This window comes from Amblyomma maculatum, chromosome 1 (assembly GCF_055883805.1).
Source record: "Amblyomma maculatum isolate TAMU_Amacu chromosome 1, ASM5588380v1, whole genome shotgun sequence".
Lineage (NCBI taxonomy): Eukaryota > Metazoa > Arthropoda > Arachnida > Ixodida > Ixodidae > Amblyomma > Amblyomma maculatum.
In genome coordinates this window covers 189,646,767-189,661,989 of record NC_139344.1, presented here as the reverse complement: position 1 = coordinate 189,661,989, position 15,223 = coordinate 189,646,767, and the positions used below count along the sequence as shown (strand labels likewise).

The 15,223-nt window shown below is 44.1% G+C and overlaps 1 protein-coding gene across 2 annotated transcripts in view; it reads right to left on the bottom strand.

The window, feature by feature from the left end:
• Positions 1-15,223, bottom strand: part of Galphas (G protein alpha s subunit) — a 128,858-nt gene that overhangs the window by 78,034 nt on the left and 35,601 nt on the right. For both annotated transcript variants that reach the window (XM_084589916.1, XM_084589917.1), the window contains exon 8: positions 10,909-11,088. In XM_084589916.1, the coding sequence (XP_084446042.1) occupies positions 10,909-11,088 (180 nt within the window). The remainder of the gene's footprint in view (positions 1-10,908; positions 11,089-15,223) is intronic.

Genomic DNA, 15,223 nt, shown 5'->3' with positions numbered 1-15,223 from the left:
ACAGTGGACCAAGCACAACGAGGCAAGTGCACTCAGTGACCTTTCAATTGTGATGTATGTGAGTATTTCATGTATGCTGCGTTTTCATGAATGTTGTGCCATTTTTTAGAACAAGGATTCAGTTCACGTCAAATTTTCAATAAAAGGCATGCGAACGTTCAGTCATTTGTTCGCACACTTTCTTACTGCTGTGGTGAACACTGTTCACGAGCGGAGTATGTGCAAGAGCTCTTGCAATCTCTCCCTTTAATGCACTTTTGTGCGTAATTTGCCAGTGCTGCTGTGAGCAGGTCACGCTTGATGTTCAGCGTTTGGTAGGTGTATTCCCTTTGAAGATTGCACTCTGGGTGTGCATATGCGTGCGAGCGTGAGCAAGCTGCCTTTAATGCGCTTTTTCGCCTACTGTGCAATTGCTGCTACGAGCTGGTCGCGCTGGATGTGACCTTGCAACCAGCTTCCGGCAGCAATGGCAAAGTAGGAGAAAAAGTGCACTTAAGAGGCAGCCAGTTCGTGCGTATACACGTGTACAGCTAGCAATCTCTGAAGAGCGCACATCAACCTACCCCCCCCCCCCCCCCCCTTCCCCCACAACAAAAATGGTTCATTCCATAGTTGGGCTTCCAGAATGTAGGGCTACGTATGTAAAAAAAGAACTGATACTAGCGCTGTAATTCGTGGCCACTGCGAGCTATAGGAAGTTTCCACCCTCTTCTTCAATGGCGAAAAATTGGTTTTATTGAATTATTTATTTTCTGAAATATCCCATTAGAGGGACCCCTTCACCAATTTAGGAGTCATTAGAACCCTCCTGAAATTCATTAGCTGAATTTGAACATGTGATGTATGAAATTCCCATACAAGGTCATGGGGCAGTGACGTCATCACCCAGTCGGCCAATCAGAGTTTTTCCTAAACACAGTCTATGATGGTGGCGCAGCTTTTGGGCGGAACAAGCTCATACGCTATCATGTAATACACGAGGAACACCATTTTCCTGTATAAATTTTTTTTACAGGGTTGCATCCAGATCAACTTGAAAATACTATACAGTTGGACAGGAAATCGTCCAAAACTTTCAAACATCCTGCCAAGGACACCTAAGTCTGCTAGGTCATGCAAGGCTGAAAAACATTGCTTACAGCAGGTGCTTTACTCTTTACATTGCAACGTGACTAGGCGAGGGTATGTATAATAGCTGCTTCGCCGACGCTTCGTCCTTCATTCTCACCATGGATTAGGTGTGCACCAGTCCGAGTGCATCAACAGAGCTTCTGCTCGTACAACTAGGTCTGACAGAGATAAACCTTCGCAATTTTTTGTTGTATGCCTTCCCTAGATTGGAGAAAACAGTAAGACAGTGTTGTTTGTATGTGAACACCTCTCGGATATTGTTTTCAAGGAAAACTAGATGATCTGTTGTTGAGCATGCTTTTTACAAACTGCAGTGATGAATGTCAAGAAGTTCATGATATTTGAGGAGAAGAGCTCACTACACAGCTGGTGAGAGTTATGGGCTTATAACTACCAATGAAGGTTGGTTGGTGGCTTTCAAGGTTTTCCAGAACTCAAAACTTTGTGACAGCCAAAATTTTGTTCAAAAATTTCAAAGGTGCTTCTACAGAACATTCTGATAGATTGGAAAGCATTTCATACCCTATTTCAACATAGCCAGGCGCATTCTGTTTATTTACCAGCAGATAGAACTAATTTTTAAAGTGTTATTAAACCATTGCAATGTTCATTAGACCTGCCACTCGGCACTTGTTTGAAGTCGTTCTCAGCCCTGCTTTCGCGGGTGAAGAACTAGAAACTCTTGAATATTCACTTAGCGTATCTACCTGTTCCTCTATACTTGTTTGCACTCCAGGAGCTGTTATGTGAGGAACTGAATGGGGCATGGGTGCCATTTAGTTATGGATCTGCTGCCACATTTTTTGGGAAGTGACTGAGCTACAATACAGTCCACTTATAACGATACCAGATATAGCGATATATCGCTTATAATGATCAAATTCTTGAGATTTACCTTTTTTTCCCACTGCCCCTATGTAAAAATAAACCAGATATAACAATCGATTGTCGGCGGCACATCGGATACAACGATAGATTTATCGCCGCCCGGTAGGTGTTTACCACGAAAATTTGATTGAATATTCAATAAAGATAAAATATTAGGAAGACAATGACGTGAAAACTCGACACATGTGGCGTAAACGAAAGGAAATGAGCACTATCATCATCGCAATCGCAGCCACGCAAAGGGTGCTGCTGCAGCTGTATCGTCATCACCATCGCCAATTCTGCGTCCGTGGAAGATGGTGGCGACCACATTGACGGACGGCACGATAGCTCATGAGATGAAGCGGCAGATTCATCAGGATTTCTGACAAGGTTTCAAGGTTGGAAGCCTTGTAAAAAAATACGAACATTCGCAAAAGCACAAAAGTGAGGGGAAGCGAAGCCTCGGTGGGAGAGGCCGATTAATAAGCTCATCACAAGACTGAGCACATATTATGGGCGGGCTCTAAAGCCTAATCATGGTGATGTGGATGCAATGCAGGAGGCAGTAATGGCAACATACAGGTAACATCCACCAGCGAACGTTCAGACAATAGCCTATGCCCCTCTGGAGCTAATTTGTGGTGTCGCCATAACGCTGCAAAAGTGAAGGGCGAGCCAAAACCTGGGCACCGCTAATTCTTGGCAAAAGATGTGGCAGAAGCCATGCTTCCTGGCTTCCTGTGTACACCCGTCTCTCTGAAAGGACCCTTCTACAGAGGTGCCCAGCAGCAGAGGTACAGCAGCAGTGATGACTCGGAAGACGAATTCAGTTCTTCAGACTTTAGCACCGACAGAACAATGTCAAACCAACCCAGAATGTCAACAGCAATGCCCTGATAAGTTTCACTTTCATCCCCGAAATGTTCCACATTTTCTGCACGTTGATCACAACTGTTGCCTACAGGGTGTCGTCTTTCGGGCGGGATTACTCGCCGCTGGCAGCGCAGAGAGTCATGCTTTCCGCTAGAAGACAGCCAGGGGCCGACCTCGGCTACCGTTTTCTTTCCTAACTCAGCAAATACTGTACACAGAAAGCTAGGATTTGCTGCAATGTTGCATTGGTCCATTTTAAGAAACGTATATGGTGAAATATTTTTTGTTTTATCTGTGTCAAGAAACATTGATGCTGTTGTGCATTTCCTTTTTAACTAGAAATTTTTCTAAATTTTTTTTATCATTTACAGTCGTGCCCCGTTAATATGACCCCCGTTAATATGGACAGTTTTTCTGGGGACGAAACCCTTTCAATGTATTTATGCCTCGTCAATATGAAAACTCACTGTCTGGACAATGGACAGGGGAAGAATGTATGCGCCCCACTTGGGCCCATGTATTTTTGTCTCGTTAATATGGACAGTCATCATATCCATACCATCAATCAGGTGATAGAAAAATGCTCGCAATATAACCAGCCCTTATACATAACATTCATTGATTACGAAAAATCATTTGACTCAGTTGAAACATCGGCGGTGATGCAGGCATTGCGAAATCAGGGAGTAGACGAGCCGTACGTGAAAGTGCTGGAAGATATGTATAGTGGCTGCACAGCAACCATAGTTCTGCATAAAGAAAGTAACAAAATTCCCATAAAGAAAGGTGTTAGGCAAGGAGACACAATCTCCCCAGTACTATTCACAGCTTGTTTAGAGGAAGTATTCAGAGACTTGGAATGGGAGCAGTTAGGGATAAGGGTAGATGGAGAATACCTCAGTAATCTGCGATTTGCTGATGACATTGCCTTGCTAAGCAACTCGGGGGATGAACTGCAAATAATGATTGATGACCTAGACAGGAAAAGTAGAAAGGTAGGCTTGAAAATCAATATGCAGAAGACTAAGGTAATGTTCAACAGCTTCGGGAAGGAACAGCAGTTTACATTAGGTAGCGAAATACTGGAAGTAGTAGGCGAATATGTCTACTTAGGACAGTTAGTAACCGCAGATCCGGACCACGAAAAGGAAATAACAAGAAGAATAAGATTGGGATGGAGCGCATTTGGCAAGCACTCGCAGATTATGACTAGCAGCTTACCGGTATCGCTCAAGATACAACAGTTGCATCTTGCCTGTACTCACCTATGGGGCTGAAACGTGGAGGCTAACCAAGAGAGTTCTACTTAAGTTGAGGACAACCCAGAGGGCTATGGAACGAAAAATGGTAGGGGTAACATTAAGAGATAGGAAGCGTGCAGAGTGGGTCAGAGAAATAACTCAAGTTACCGACATTCTAGTGGAAATTAAGAAAACGAAATGGGCATGGGCAGGACATGTAGGGCGAAGAGAGGATAACTGATGGTCGCTTAGGGTAACAAACTGGATTCCAAGGGAAGGAAAGCGTAACAGGGGGCGGCAGAAAGTTAGGTGGGCGGATGAGGTTAAGAAGTTCGCAGGGGTCAAGTGGATGCAGCTAGCACAGAACCGGGTTAAGCGGAGAAATATCGGAGAGGCCTTCGCCCTGCAGTGAGTATAGTCAGGCTGATGATGATGAGGATGAATATGGACAGTGCTTGAAGAAAAAAAAAAAAAAAAAAAAAAAGCAGAGGAGTCCGAACGCAAGTTAAAGAAGGGCGCGCCGCCCGCGCCCACGAAAGACCCCGAAAGGGGGGAACCAGGAGATTTCTGGGTGCAGCGGAAGTGCCGCCGCAGTCGGGAAAACAGCAACACGTGGTTGCAATAAATTCTGCAGAGCGTGAACAGAGAAGCCGGTAAAAGCGGAAGAAAGAAATGACAGGAAGAAAGACAAGTGCCTAAAGTGGTGGTGGGAACTGAAGTTTTCTTTCCCAAAGCGCAATGTGTGCTCCATGAAGCCGTTAACGCTTTCCGGTGAGAGTTAAGGCACACTCACGAAGTAGAGCGACAAAAGAAAGGCGACGTACGAACACGCAACCGGAACCGGGCGTCCTGTCCTGGACGTGCTTCCCTCTCATGCTCCTGGTTTTCGTCCCTGTTGCGCTGCCGAACTGCCACATTTTGAACACTAAGCGGCTTCGCTTTGAGTCAACGATGCGGCCTTGACAAGGTCTGAGCTCTTCGTAGTCGGCTAGCCGTCGTTCTAATCTGTATTTCAGCTTGCAGTGTTTGTTTTATAGGAACACATAAAAACGGCGCCAAGAAGATGGGATGTTCGATAGCCCTCTGCATAGCAGCTTGCCAACTTGACTTCCTTGCTTCCTTACAGAAACAGTACAAGGCAAAAAAAGAAAGAATCAGAAGAACGGAAAGGCAGAAAGGTTAACTAGGCAAAAAAGTGCAGAGCATCAGGAGCCTGTAACCCTCAACTTGAGTCTGGCTTTTGGCATGGCGGGAGTTAAACGGAAAGAACAGAGCTGAACGAAGGCGCGAAGAAATCTGTGAATACAAGCGGCAAAAGCCATCTCAGTCAATCTAAGCCGCGAGGAACTAGTATCGACACCTCAGCTGTTTCCTCGCCTCAGGATAATCTCAAGCAGCTACTTAGCGGCTACTTTGCTCAGTGACGAGGCCATTTTGGAAGTGGCGGTGAATAGAGAATCAGACGCTGATTCATCGACCAGTGAGGAGTTCGTGCTCTAAAGTTCGACCAACACAAAGCCCACCAATCACGGGTGTCATGGTAAGCGAGTCACTTTTGACTGCACAACAATTTTTCGAAGACAACAATGACAAGGATAATGCACTCAAAACTGCCGGTGTTCTGTGAAATTTTGAGTCCAGTGCACACCGTTATGTACAAAAGCAGCCGTTAATTACAATTCTTTTTCTCAACAAAATCCTTTTTGTTTTTATTCATGACTCGTTATGGATGAGTCGCTTTATGGACAGTTTTAGTCTGAAATCAAAGTGTCCATATTAACGAGGCACGACTGTACTCAATAAATATGTTGCCACTAATACCCCCCATTGCGAAGAAGAATTCCTCCTCTACAATTTGATACTAGACACTCCAGGAGCAAGCAAGTTTTGTTAAAGAAAGAAAGAATTATTGACACCACTCAAAAATCACCACTTTTCCCAAGGGCAGGAAAGACTTAAAAGGGGCAGAAACTCGAAATAACTGACATTTGAATTTGCTTTTGTTTACAACTTCTGCAGCACAGTGCAAGCACAGTAAGTTCTCTTTGTTTCAAGAAGGCTCTGGGCCATCTTCCATCAGAAAACAGCTATGCATTTTTCTTCTCAGCATTTCTGCCGTGCTGCATAGCTTGTTGCGACACTTGAAATGCTCCTAATGCTTGAGCAATGATAAAACATGTTCATATGATAAATAACATGTAGTCATTGTAGACGTATGAAGCGTGCAACAACCAAATATGCTAACCCCTCATCCAGTGGGCAAACCCAGTGGGCTTGGCAGCACGCCAGCGATGACCAGTGCTTACGTTCTGCACTTCTTCCTGGTGCAGTTCCTTGGACTCTGGAGCCTGCAGCTACTGGAGCCTTCCAGCCATCATGTCCCATGCCCAGCACCTATTGCTTGGCTAAACCCAGGCGCCGTGCCGTCCCTTTGATTTCCTGGCACCTTTCGGTGGATCCTTTCTCGTCGTCAATATACCCATTCATCAACAGCGCATCCCGGACAACACAAGCTGCACCTGTTTTTCGACCATATCTGCAAGCACCGTGCCTTTACCACAACGAATCGAGCCCCGGAACCGCCCCTGGACTTTCTGCACATGCGTGGAATCGGTTTGAAAAGGCAGCCCTGAGCAGCGCACCCTTTAATGGGCTCGGCAGCACGCCAGCGATGACCCGTGCTTACGTTCCGCACTTCTTCCTGGTGCAGGTAATGAATTCTTATTGCATTTATGCTAAGCCAACTAGCCACCGTGCTCTCTTAGTGTTGCCGAGCCGACGCCGTTCTTGCTATATTGGGTGTGACTGTGCTCATATGTTGTTAAAGCTTCTCATGATAGCTGGGGATATTGAATCCAATCCCAGCCCTGGCACTGCAGATTCTTAGTGTTCTGAAAGGGCCGCAATCCGGGCAGACCGTTAATACAAGAGCAGCTAAAGTGTATAGAACTGAAACTGGCTGATAATGATAAAACATTTGGTGAAATTAAAACAAGGCTGAACAAAATTGAGACTGCCTGTGCTGGTATTGATGACATGCAGACCAAAATAAAAAGCCTGCATGAGACAATCAGTGAACACAATGCTCAGATAAAAGTACTCTCTGCCCAGATCATTGATGTAGAAAACCGATCCGGAAGAATAAACCTTGTTTTCTATGGCATCGAGGATAAAGAAAAAGAAACATGGCTTGAATCTGAAAATATCATCATTGCTCACTGTGATCAGTACTTAGGCTTTCACCTAGAACCACGTGACATTGAGCGTGCGCATCGTATTGGGGCTTTCCAAGCCAATAAATGAGACCAATAATGGTGAAGTCTGCTCGCTTTAAGGACAAAGAGTTAGTGCTATCTTCGGTCCGAAAATTTAAGGGTACAGGTTATGCTGTTTCACAAGATGTCTCCCCAAGCACACGCCTAGCTCAGAAACGCCTTATAGAGTTTGGAAAGGCCCAAAATCTCTGGTACAAACTGCGGCTTGACGAACTTGTTGCAAATGAAAAAACCTACCGCTTTGAACTAACTTCAAATTGAGTCATTGAGGAATGCTCGTAGCCATCACAAACACAAAGTCACAAACCGAATTCACATAAACGTCACCTTCTATCATTTCTGCTAGCTAACATTCGAAGTATCATTCCAAAGCACGATGCCTTGTGCAGTATGTTAGGCTCATCTTTCCTCCCCCCCCCCCCCCCCCCCCCCATTTGATGTCTTGCTACTAACTGAAACCTGGCTTAACATATCAATTCATGATGCAGAGATTATTCCTTTCCTTTTAGATTTCGACATATTCCGTAAAGATAGGACTGATAATTCTCGGGGCGGGGGTGTCTTACCGCCAATAACAAGAGACTGAATTGTTCACTTATCAACATCTCATCCCAACTGGAAATAATCTGGCTTCGCTGCATTTCTACACGCCCGCACACTTTCATAGGTATTTGCTATCGGCCCCCTAACGCTGACAGTTGTTTCATGCCTTTACTTCATGAAACCTTAACAACATTAACGCAAACGTGTCCAAACAGTCCTGTCCTTCTCTTTGGCGACTTATTTTCCTTCCATAAATTGGTCTAACCCTGCCTCGCCGTTATCTAAAAGCAACGCTGCCAGCGATTTCTTGAACACGTATATAACATTTGGCTTAACGAACTTGTAACTGATCCCACACGTGTTAGTGATCGCTCGTCCAACATTCTAGATATTGTATTAACAACTCATCCGGATAACTTTACTCCTATCACCCTGCTCCGTGGTTTGAGTGATCATTTAGCTGCACACACTTCCTTTCATTGCAATATACAAAAGAAACAAAAAAGCAAAAAGACACTTACTTTATATGATAGAGGGGACTATTCCAGCATGAACAGAGCATTATCACACTATTTTGTCACCTTCGCCGCTAATTTTCCATTGAATTTTCTCGAGACAAACGCTACTTTTCAAAGCGGAGATGCATCGGTTTATACATCTTTACATTCCCACAATTACAATAGCAGAAAAAGTAACATTCCCATGGTTTACCGCATCCCTCAAACGTCTAAATAACAAAAAAAAAAAAATGCCTTTTTTGTTCAGTTAAACGATCTAACACCCCAACCGCATGGCAGAAATATTACGCAGTCCTAAAAGAATACGACAAGTCAACTGCTCAAGCTAAACGTCAGTTTTTTACTACCACTTTACCCTCTATGATACAAAATAACCCCAAACACTTTTAGAAGACCATTAACCTTAATCAAATTAATCAGATTTCACTTCTTAACAGCTGCGAACATTTTATACCTGAGAACGAGGTCCAATATTCTGAATAAAACATTTAGTCCAGTGTTCACAAATGAACCGCGTGACACTTTTCCAGATACACCATACCTTACACACCCACTCATGCAAAACGTCACATTTCATCCCATGGGCATTGTTAAAGTCATCAAATCTTTGAAGAACTCGTTATCCACTGGTATAGACGTATTAATGCCAAAGTTTTGAAAAATACTAAACATCCATGTAGCCTGTTTTTGTCACTCATCTTTCGGGATTCACTCGAAACCGGTTCAATCCTACGTGACTGGCGGGTCGGCAAGGTCATCCCAGTCTTCAAGAAAGGAAGCCATTCATGACTAAGTAACTACAGCCCAATTTCAATATTAAGCGTCTCGTAAAATAATGGAACATTTTATATTCTCAGACTGCCAAATTTTTAACGTCCGTAAATTTCCTTAATCCTAATCAGCATGGTTTCCACAAAAATCATTCCTGTGACACTCAGCTTGCTCTTTTCCTGCACGACCTACATTTAAACCTGGACAGCAACATCCCGACTGACGAAGTATTTTTAGATTTTGAAAAAGCGTTTGATAAGGTTCCCCACTGTCGTCTTTTGTTAAAGTTATCACATCTTAACATTCATCCGTACGTTCTGAGCTGGATTCGAGAATTTTTGGCCAACCGTCAACAGTTCGTGTATGCTAACTCACATTCTTCCCCAACACCAGTGCTTTCAGGCGTACCGCAAGGTACGGTGCTTGGGCCTCTTTTTTTTATATATACATTAATGACTTGCTTAATAATGTTTCTTCTCATATTTGCCTCTTCGCTGATGACTGCGTCGTTTACCGAGCAATAACAAGTTCTGCTGACTCTCTCACGTTACAAAGGGATCTTTCTCGCATACAGGACTGGTGTAATACTTGGCTCATGTCTTTAATGTCTCTAAACTGTCCACTTGCCCATTCACCGCCGTCATAACTACATTGCTCCCGATTACATCAATAACATTCAGATTGCAAAAACTGAATCAGTGAAATACCTCGGTGTACATATTTCATGTGACCTAACATGGATACAGCATGCTAACCAGATAATAAATTCTGCTAACCACGCTCTAGGTTATATACGACGTAACCTTTCCATCGCTTCTTCCCCTATGAAACTACTTGCTTTCCAAACGTTTGTGCGTCCTAAACTAGAGTATGCTAATGCTATTTTTGACCCATACCAAAATAGCCTAACTAACGCCCTCGAATCAGTTCAGAACAGAGCAACAAGATTCATTTTGTCAAATTATTCCTATTATTCGAGTATTTCAGCACTAAAAGCACAATTAAACTTACCCTCTCTAGCCTCACGGCGTAGAATTCCACGTCTTAACCTTTTTCATAAATTTTTTCATTCTTTGCCATCTGATAACCCGTACATAAAAAGAGCCCACCGAATCTCCCGCTCCAGCCACATTAACGCAGTGTACCCCCCTCAGGCGCAGACTACTACTTTTCAGCAGTCATTTTTCCTGCGCACAGCACAGGACAGGAATGGCCTGCCCACCGAAGTTGCTACAATTATTGACCCCAAAATATTCAAGCGGCTCATCGAAAACACCTCATTATGATTTTTGTTATACTTATTTGCCCTGTAACGCCCACTCCCTCATGTAATGTTTCATCAGAGAACTTTGAGGAATAAATAAATAAATATCGGCCTGCTTACTCTCCATTCAGCAGCCTTGCCCCACACCCACTTCCACTTTAATCACTGTTAGGGCAGGGTAACAATCTCCGTTTAAAGACCAACCACCTCACCAGCTGATGCTGGAGTGCAATATTAAAGGTGCCATCAGTGCAACTACATTAATGCAACAATTGCACAATGCTAATTGCTGCAATGCACACTCTGCTCGTTTTTCCATCTTGTCAAACTAAAGATATGAAGGTTTCAACTAAGGCATTAGTGAGCTGAAAAAATGTGTACCAGTGGTCACTGCCGATTTCTTATACTAAAGCATATCTCACCTGTTGTTCCAGATGCTTTTGAATAGATCAAGAGACTCTCTCAACCGGTTCTGATTGGGGTCCTCTCGAAGCACCATGTTATAGCTGCTGCAAGCGGTTACGAAGATGATGGCTGTCACGTCATTGAAACACTGGATCCACTTGCGCCTTTCGTCTCTTTGTCCGCCGACATCAAACATGCTGCAAGTAAAGTGCACATCATTTTGAAACAATTGACGTTTTTTTCCTACTGAAGCTAATGAAGCATTTGGAGAAGAGTTAGTTTTATGGGCACTTTGTGCTTAATCCTATGTTTAGTTTTGTAGAGTATGAAGATCATCACGGCCCTCTAGAAAATTAAAAAAAAAAATAAAAAATAAAGAAAAGAGAAACCCATGCCAAACTCTACAGAGGTATAAACAGTATTTTAAAAGATGGAGCTGCTTGTCCTCTAATAACTCAGACTATCAAAAGAAAGAAGGTCTTCTTCATGCTATGACAAGCAGGCAACAATATTCAAAATGTATGCACAGAACATGCTGAATATAATAAAAAGGGGTTGCCATCAGATCATCCAATCACAAAAACAAAAAATAATAAAAACTCACATCCTACAAAACAGTGCTTAACTCCCCTCCCTTTTTTTTTTCTGTGTTGTGAGTGATACTCCACATACCATATAAAGCATGTAGATCAAAAGGGAATGTAATAAGGTGGTTTATGCAAGATGAAAAATAACACAACTAACTGTTTGCAAATAACTCTGAAAGCAGTGACTATGAGCCCTCCGTTCAATTTACTTTTTCCAAAAAGCATGTAGAGTGCACACTCCTCTCAATGTATAAGATATAAATAGATCTCTTGCTTAATTAATGGCACAAAATAGTACCATCAATATGCTTATAACCTAAGGCCATGCCCCTTCATCATCACTATCAATATTTATTAATTACAAGTTGCTTTTAAACACAACTAAAGTAAGACTTCAAGACCAAGTCGAAGATCCTCAGCTAATATTTTTCACCATTCTGAAACTTCAAGCCAACAGCTCTGACAAAACAGCAACAACAACAACAACAAAAAAGTTTATGTTATCTCCACATAAACTAAACTGAGCTAGAGCTTGGTACACAAACATGAGTGTAGCGCCTCCCGGTGCCTACAATATGCCACACCTGAATTACCTGAATTTCCTGATACCTGAACTTTCTGTAGGGTAGAACAAACATTTCTGGTTCTTTGTTCTGGTTAAGAAACTGCTGAATATGTAAAATAATAACACGAGGACAACTGTGTCTAGCCCACTGGAATTTCTTTAACTAGGAGCTGCACACAATCCTTTTTTGCTCATGAAAACAGTGATGTTTTAGGTGAACTCGGGAGTTTGGTTAACTAACGAAACAAAATGTACTGAAACAGTGGCCTTGTAATAGAGCCTCCGCTTCGCATTCGGAAGGTATGCAACAGCTTCGATCTCCAGTGCCGCCAGGTACCCACTGGTTTTCCAACTGATACAAGATTTCTCTCAACCTGGTGCTAGACTTTTCTTAAGTAAATGCTCTGCAAAAGGGTTTCTTACCAAACCAGTGTGTTTACAGCCTGTTGATTAGTTCCACAACCAGACAGCCTCCCTACACTTCCTTACATAATGAAATTTCGCTAATTTGACTCCCAATAATTTGCAAATTAAGATAATTCGAACTGAAGGTGTGGTGTTGGCCAATGCCCGTGAAAGTTTATGGCGTGAAACGCTCATTAATTTTGATATGGCCAGGCTCACACCAGTTTATTCTTCAGAGGAGGAGGAGGGGGTTACAACGAGGTACGGCCCGTACAGTTAGCTACCACCGAAATAGACCTCCTCAGACCTGAATTGTACTGAAGGTAGTGCCTACGCAGATTGTGTGCAGTAGGGCAGGCACGAAGACATTTGGAAGTGCCAACCTATCGAAATATTGCTGTCGCCTAGTTTCGGTTTCACTTTAACTTTGCCTCGCCGGTGTGGCGCAGTGGTTACGGCGGTCGACTACTGTTCCCAAGGGCGCGGGATCGAATCCCGGCCTCGGCGGCCGCTTTTCGATGGAGGCGAAAAGCAAGGCGCCCGTGTGCTGTGCGATGTCAGTGCACATTTAGAATCCCAGGTGGTCAAAATTTCCGGAGCCTTCCACTACGGCATCTCTCATAGCCTGAGTCGCTTTGGGACGTTAAACCCCACAAACCAAACCAAACCAACTTTAACTTCACAGCATTGCACTGCAACGATCAGGCTCATGCATGGGCCAGTTGTATCATTTCAGACGCTGTTTGACGCATCATCATTTTCAAATTTATTTTGCAATGGTGTCACACCGTTCTGATGCCTACACATATTTCCCTCGTTTGCATCTGTAGGCAATGTTGTAGCGGAAGGCAGCCTGATGATTGCAGGCTGCCTCCGTTTACTGAGGGGGAACAGGTTGGGTTGCTGGACCTGTTATCAAATTTGTGAGCACTTGAGACCGTGTGTGCATGCTCCTTTTTCAGCCTTTTTGTTCACCGCTGCCAACAGAAGTATCAGAAGTATTGCTATACATCCTCGCGATTCTTCCCGTACACTGCAGCTGCGTGCTGGTCAGATGCTAATTACAGTCCACGAGGTGAAGCATCCTCAAAGCATTATATCACTGTTTGTGAAAAGGCATTACTGCTACTACATCACACTGCGAAGAGGGTAGTGGAGGCTTTTAAGATATTCAAGTAATTCTTCATTCCCAACAGTGTGCGCTAAGCAAAAGCACTTGACGAAACCAGAAAAAAACTTTTGTATACTGGGTTTTATCTCAAATGCAGACAAATTTGCACCGTGTTCATTAGATAAACTTTGATGCAAACAGTTTTCGGCAATTTTCCTGGGACCATTCAATAATTCAAGCTTTCAGTTAATTTGAACATTTTTTCTGCAACCGGTTTTTACCATATTTGTTTGCTGTTTGATATACAGTCGAACCCGGTTATATCGAACCGGATATATCGAATTTTGGCTATATCGAACTCACGGAATATCCCCTTGAAAATCCCATGTAAAAGTACAGGAAAGCTGCGTCATATATCGAACTGAATTTCAGCGGTCGTTCGATATATCGAACTCCGCACCACGCACTGGAAAGTGTGCCTTCCTCAAAGAGGATCGCATCACCCTTGGCCGTTTGCCGCGTGACATTTTCAAGCCATGCGCGGAAGGAATGAGAAGGAACAGTTCGGCGACGGCTGGTCTGGGCAGCGCCGCGCCCATTCCCCAAAGGCGCGCGCATCTGCAGTTATCGTTTCTCGCGCGCCAACACATGACGTTTGCGAGCCATGTGCGTGGGTGTGACCATTCTTTTGCCGAGCTATTTCTCCCCAGCACGCGCTACACATGCGCCAAGCCAGCTAAGCCCGTTTTCAGACAGACGTCGGAAGCTTTCTCCAGCGTGTGTTGCGAACCCTCTGCGCGCGGCGGCTGACGCGGCTGACGTGGCTATGGCGCCTACGGACGTTAAGAAGCGGCAGCTCTCTGTCTTTTTTTTTTTTTTGTGATCCTTTCTTATCGTTGAGCTGTTCTAACGTTTAGCGGTGGCAGTTTTTTTTTTTTTTTTTCTTGCGGGAGTCGTTTATCCTGCATGTACGAATCAAAGAAAGCACGCGGTCAGCTGCTGCGATCATGACACCCGCCCCAAGCGCGGCATGGCTTGAGCAATCAAGTCATCACGGGCACTCTGCCAAGTTCGCTCCCCGCCACCGCAGGAGCTATCAAAAGATAAACGCGCCCCGACGTTATCGCTGCGCAGCATCTTGGCACGCTGCCAAGAAATGAGCTGTGGATGAAACGACCGAAACGGAGTGAGCGCGCCATCGACATACAAGCGCAAACGCTAGCGATTTCTGCCGCGGCGACACAGAAACCTTGTTTTGAGCTGCCGCGGTGGCTCGAGCGGCGAGAGGGACGCAGTGCCAAGTTTGAAATTTTTCTTTCTGTCGCTGCCGCTCGTCGCTGAGATCGCTCAATCGCTTGCATGTGAGCGAGCTGGCTTTTACGCATTTTTGTTTTTCAAATTCTCGGGTGCAAAAGTGGGGGTGGGTTCATTATGCGAGTGGGTTGATTACGCGACGAATACGGTATCGTTTTTTCGCATCGTAAGTGCCGTCACAAGCAGATTTCTGTATATCGAATTATCGATATATCGAACTATTTCGCGATCCCCGTCGAGTTCGATATATCCGGGTTTGACTGTACTGTGGCTGAAACTAAAGATAAATGTGCTGTGTGGGGTTGCATCATACATAAGTGGATAAAGCTATCATGTTCTAAGCACAACAT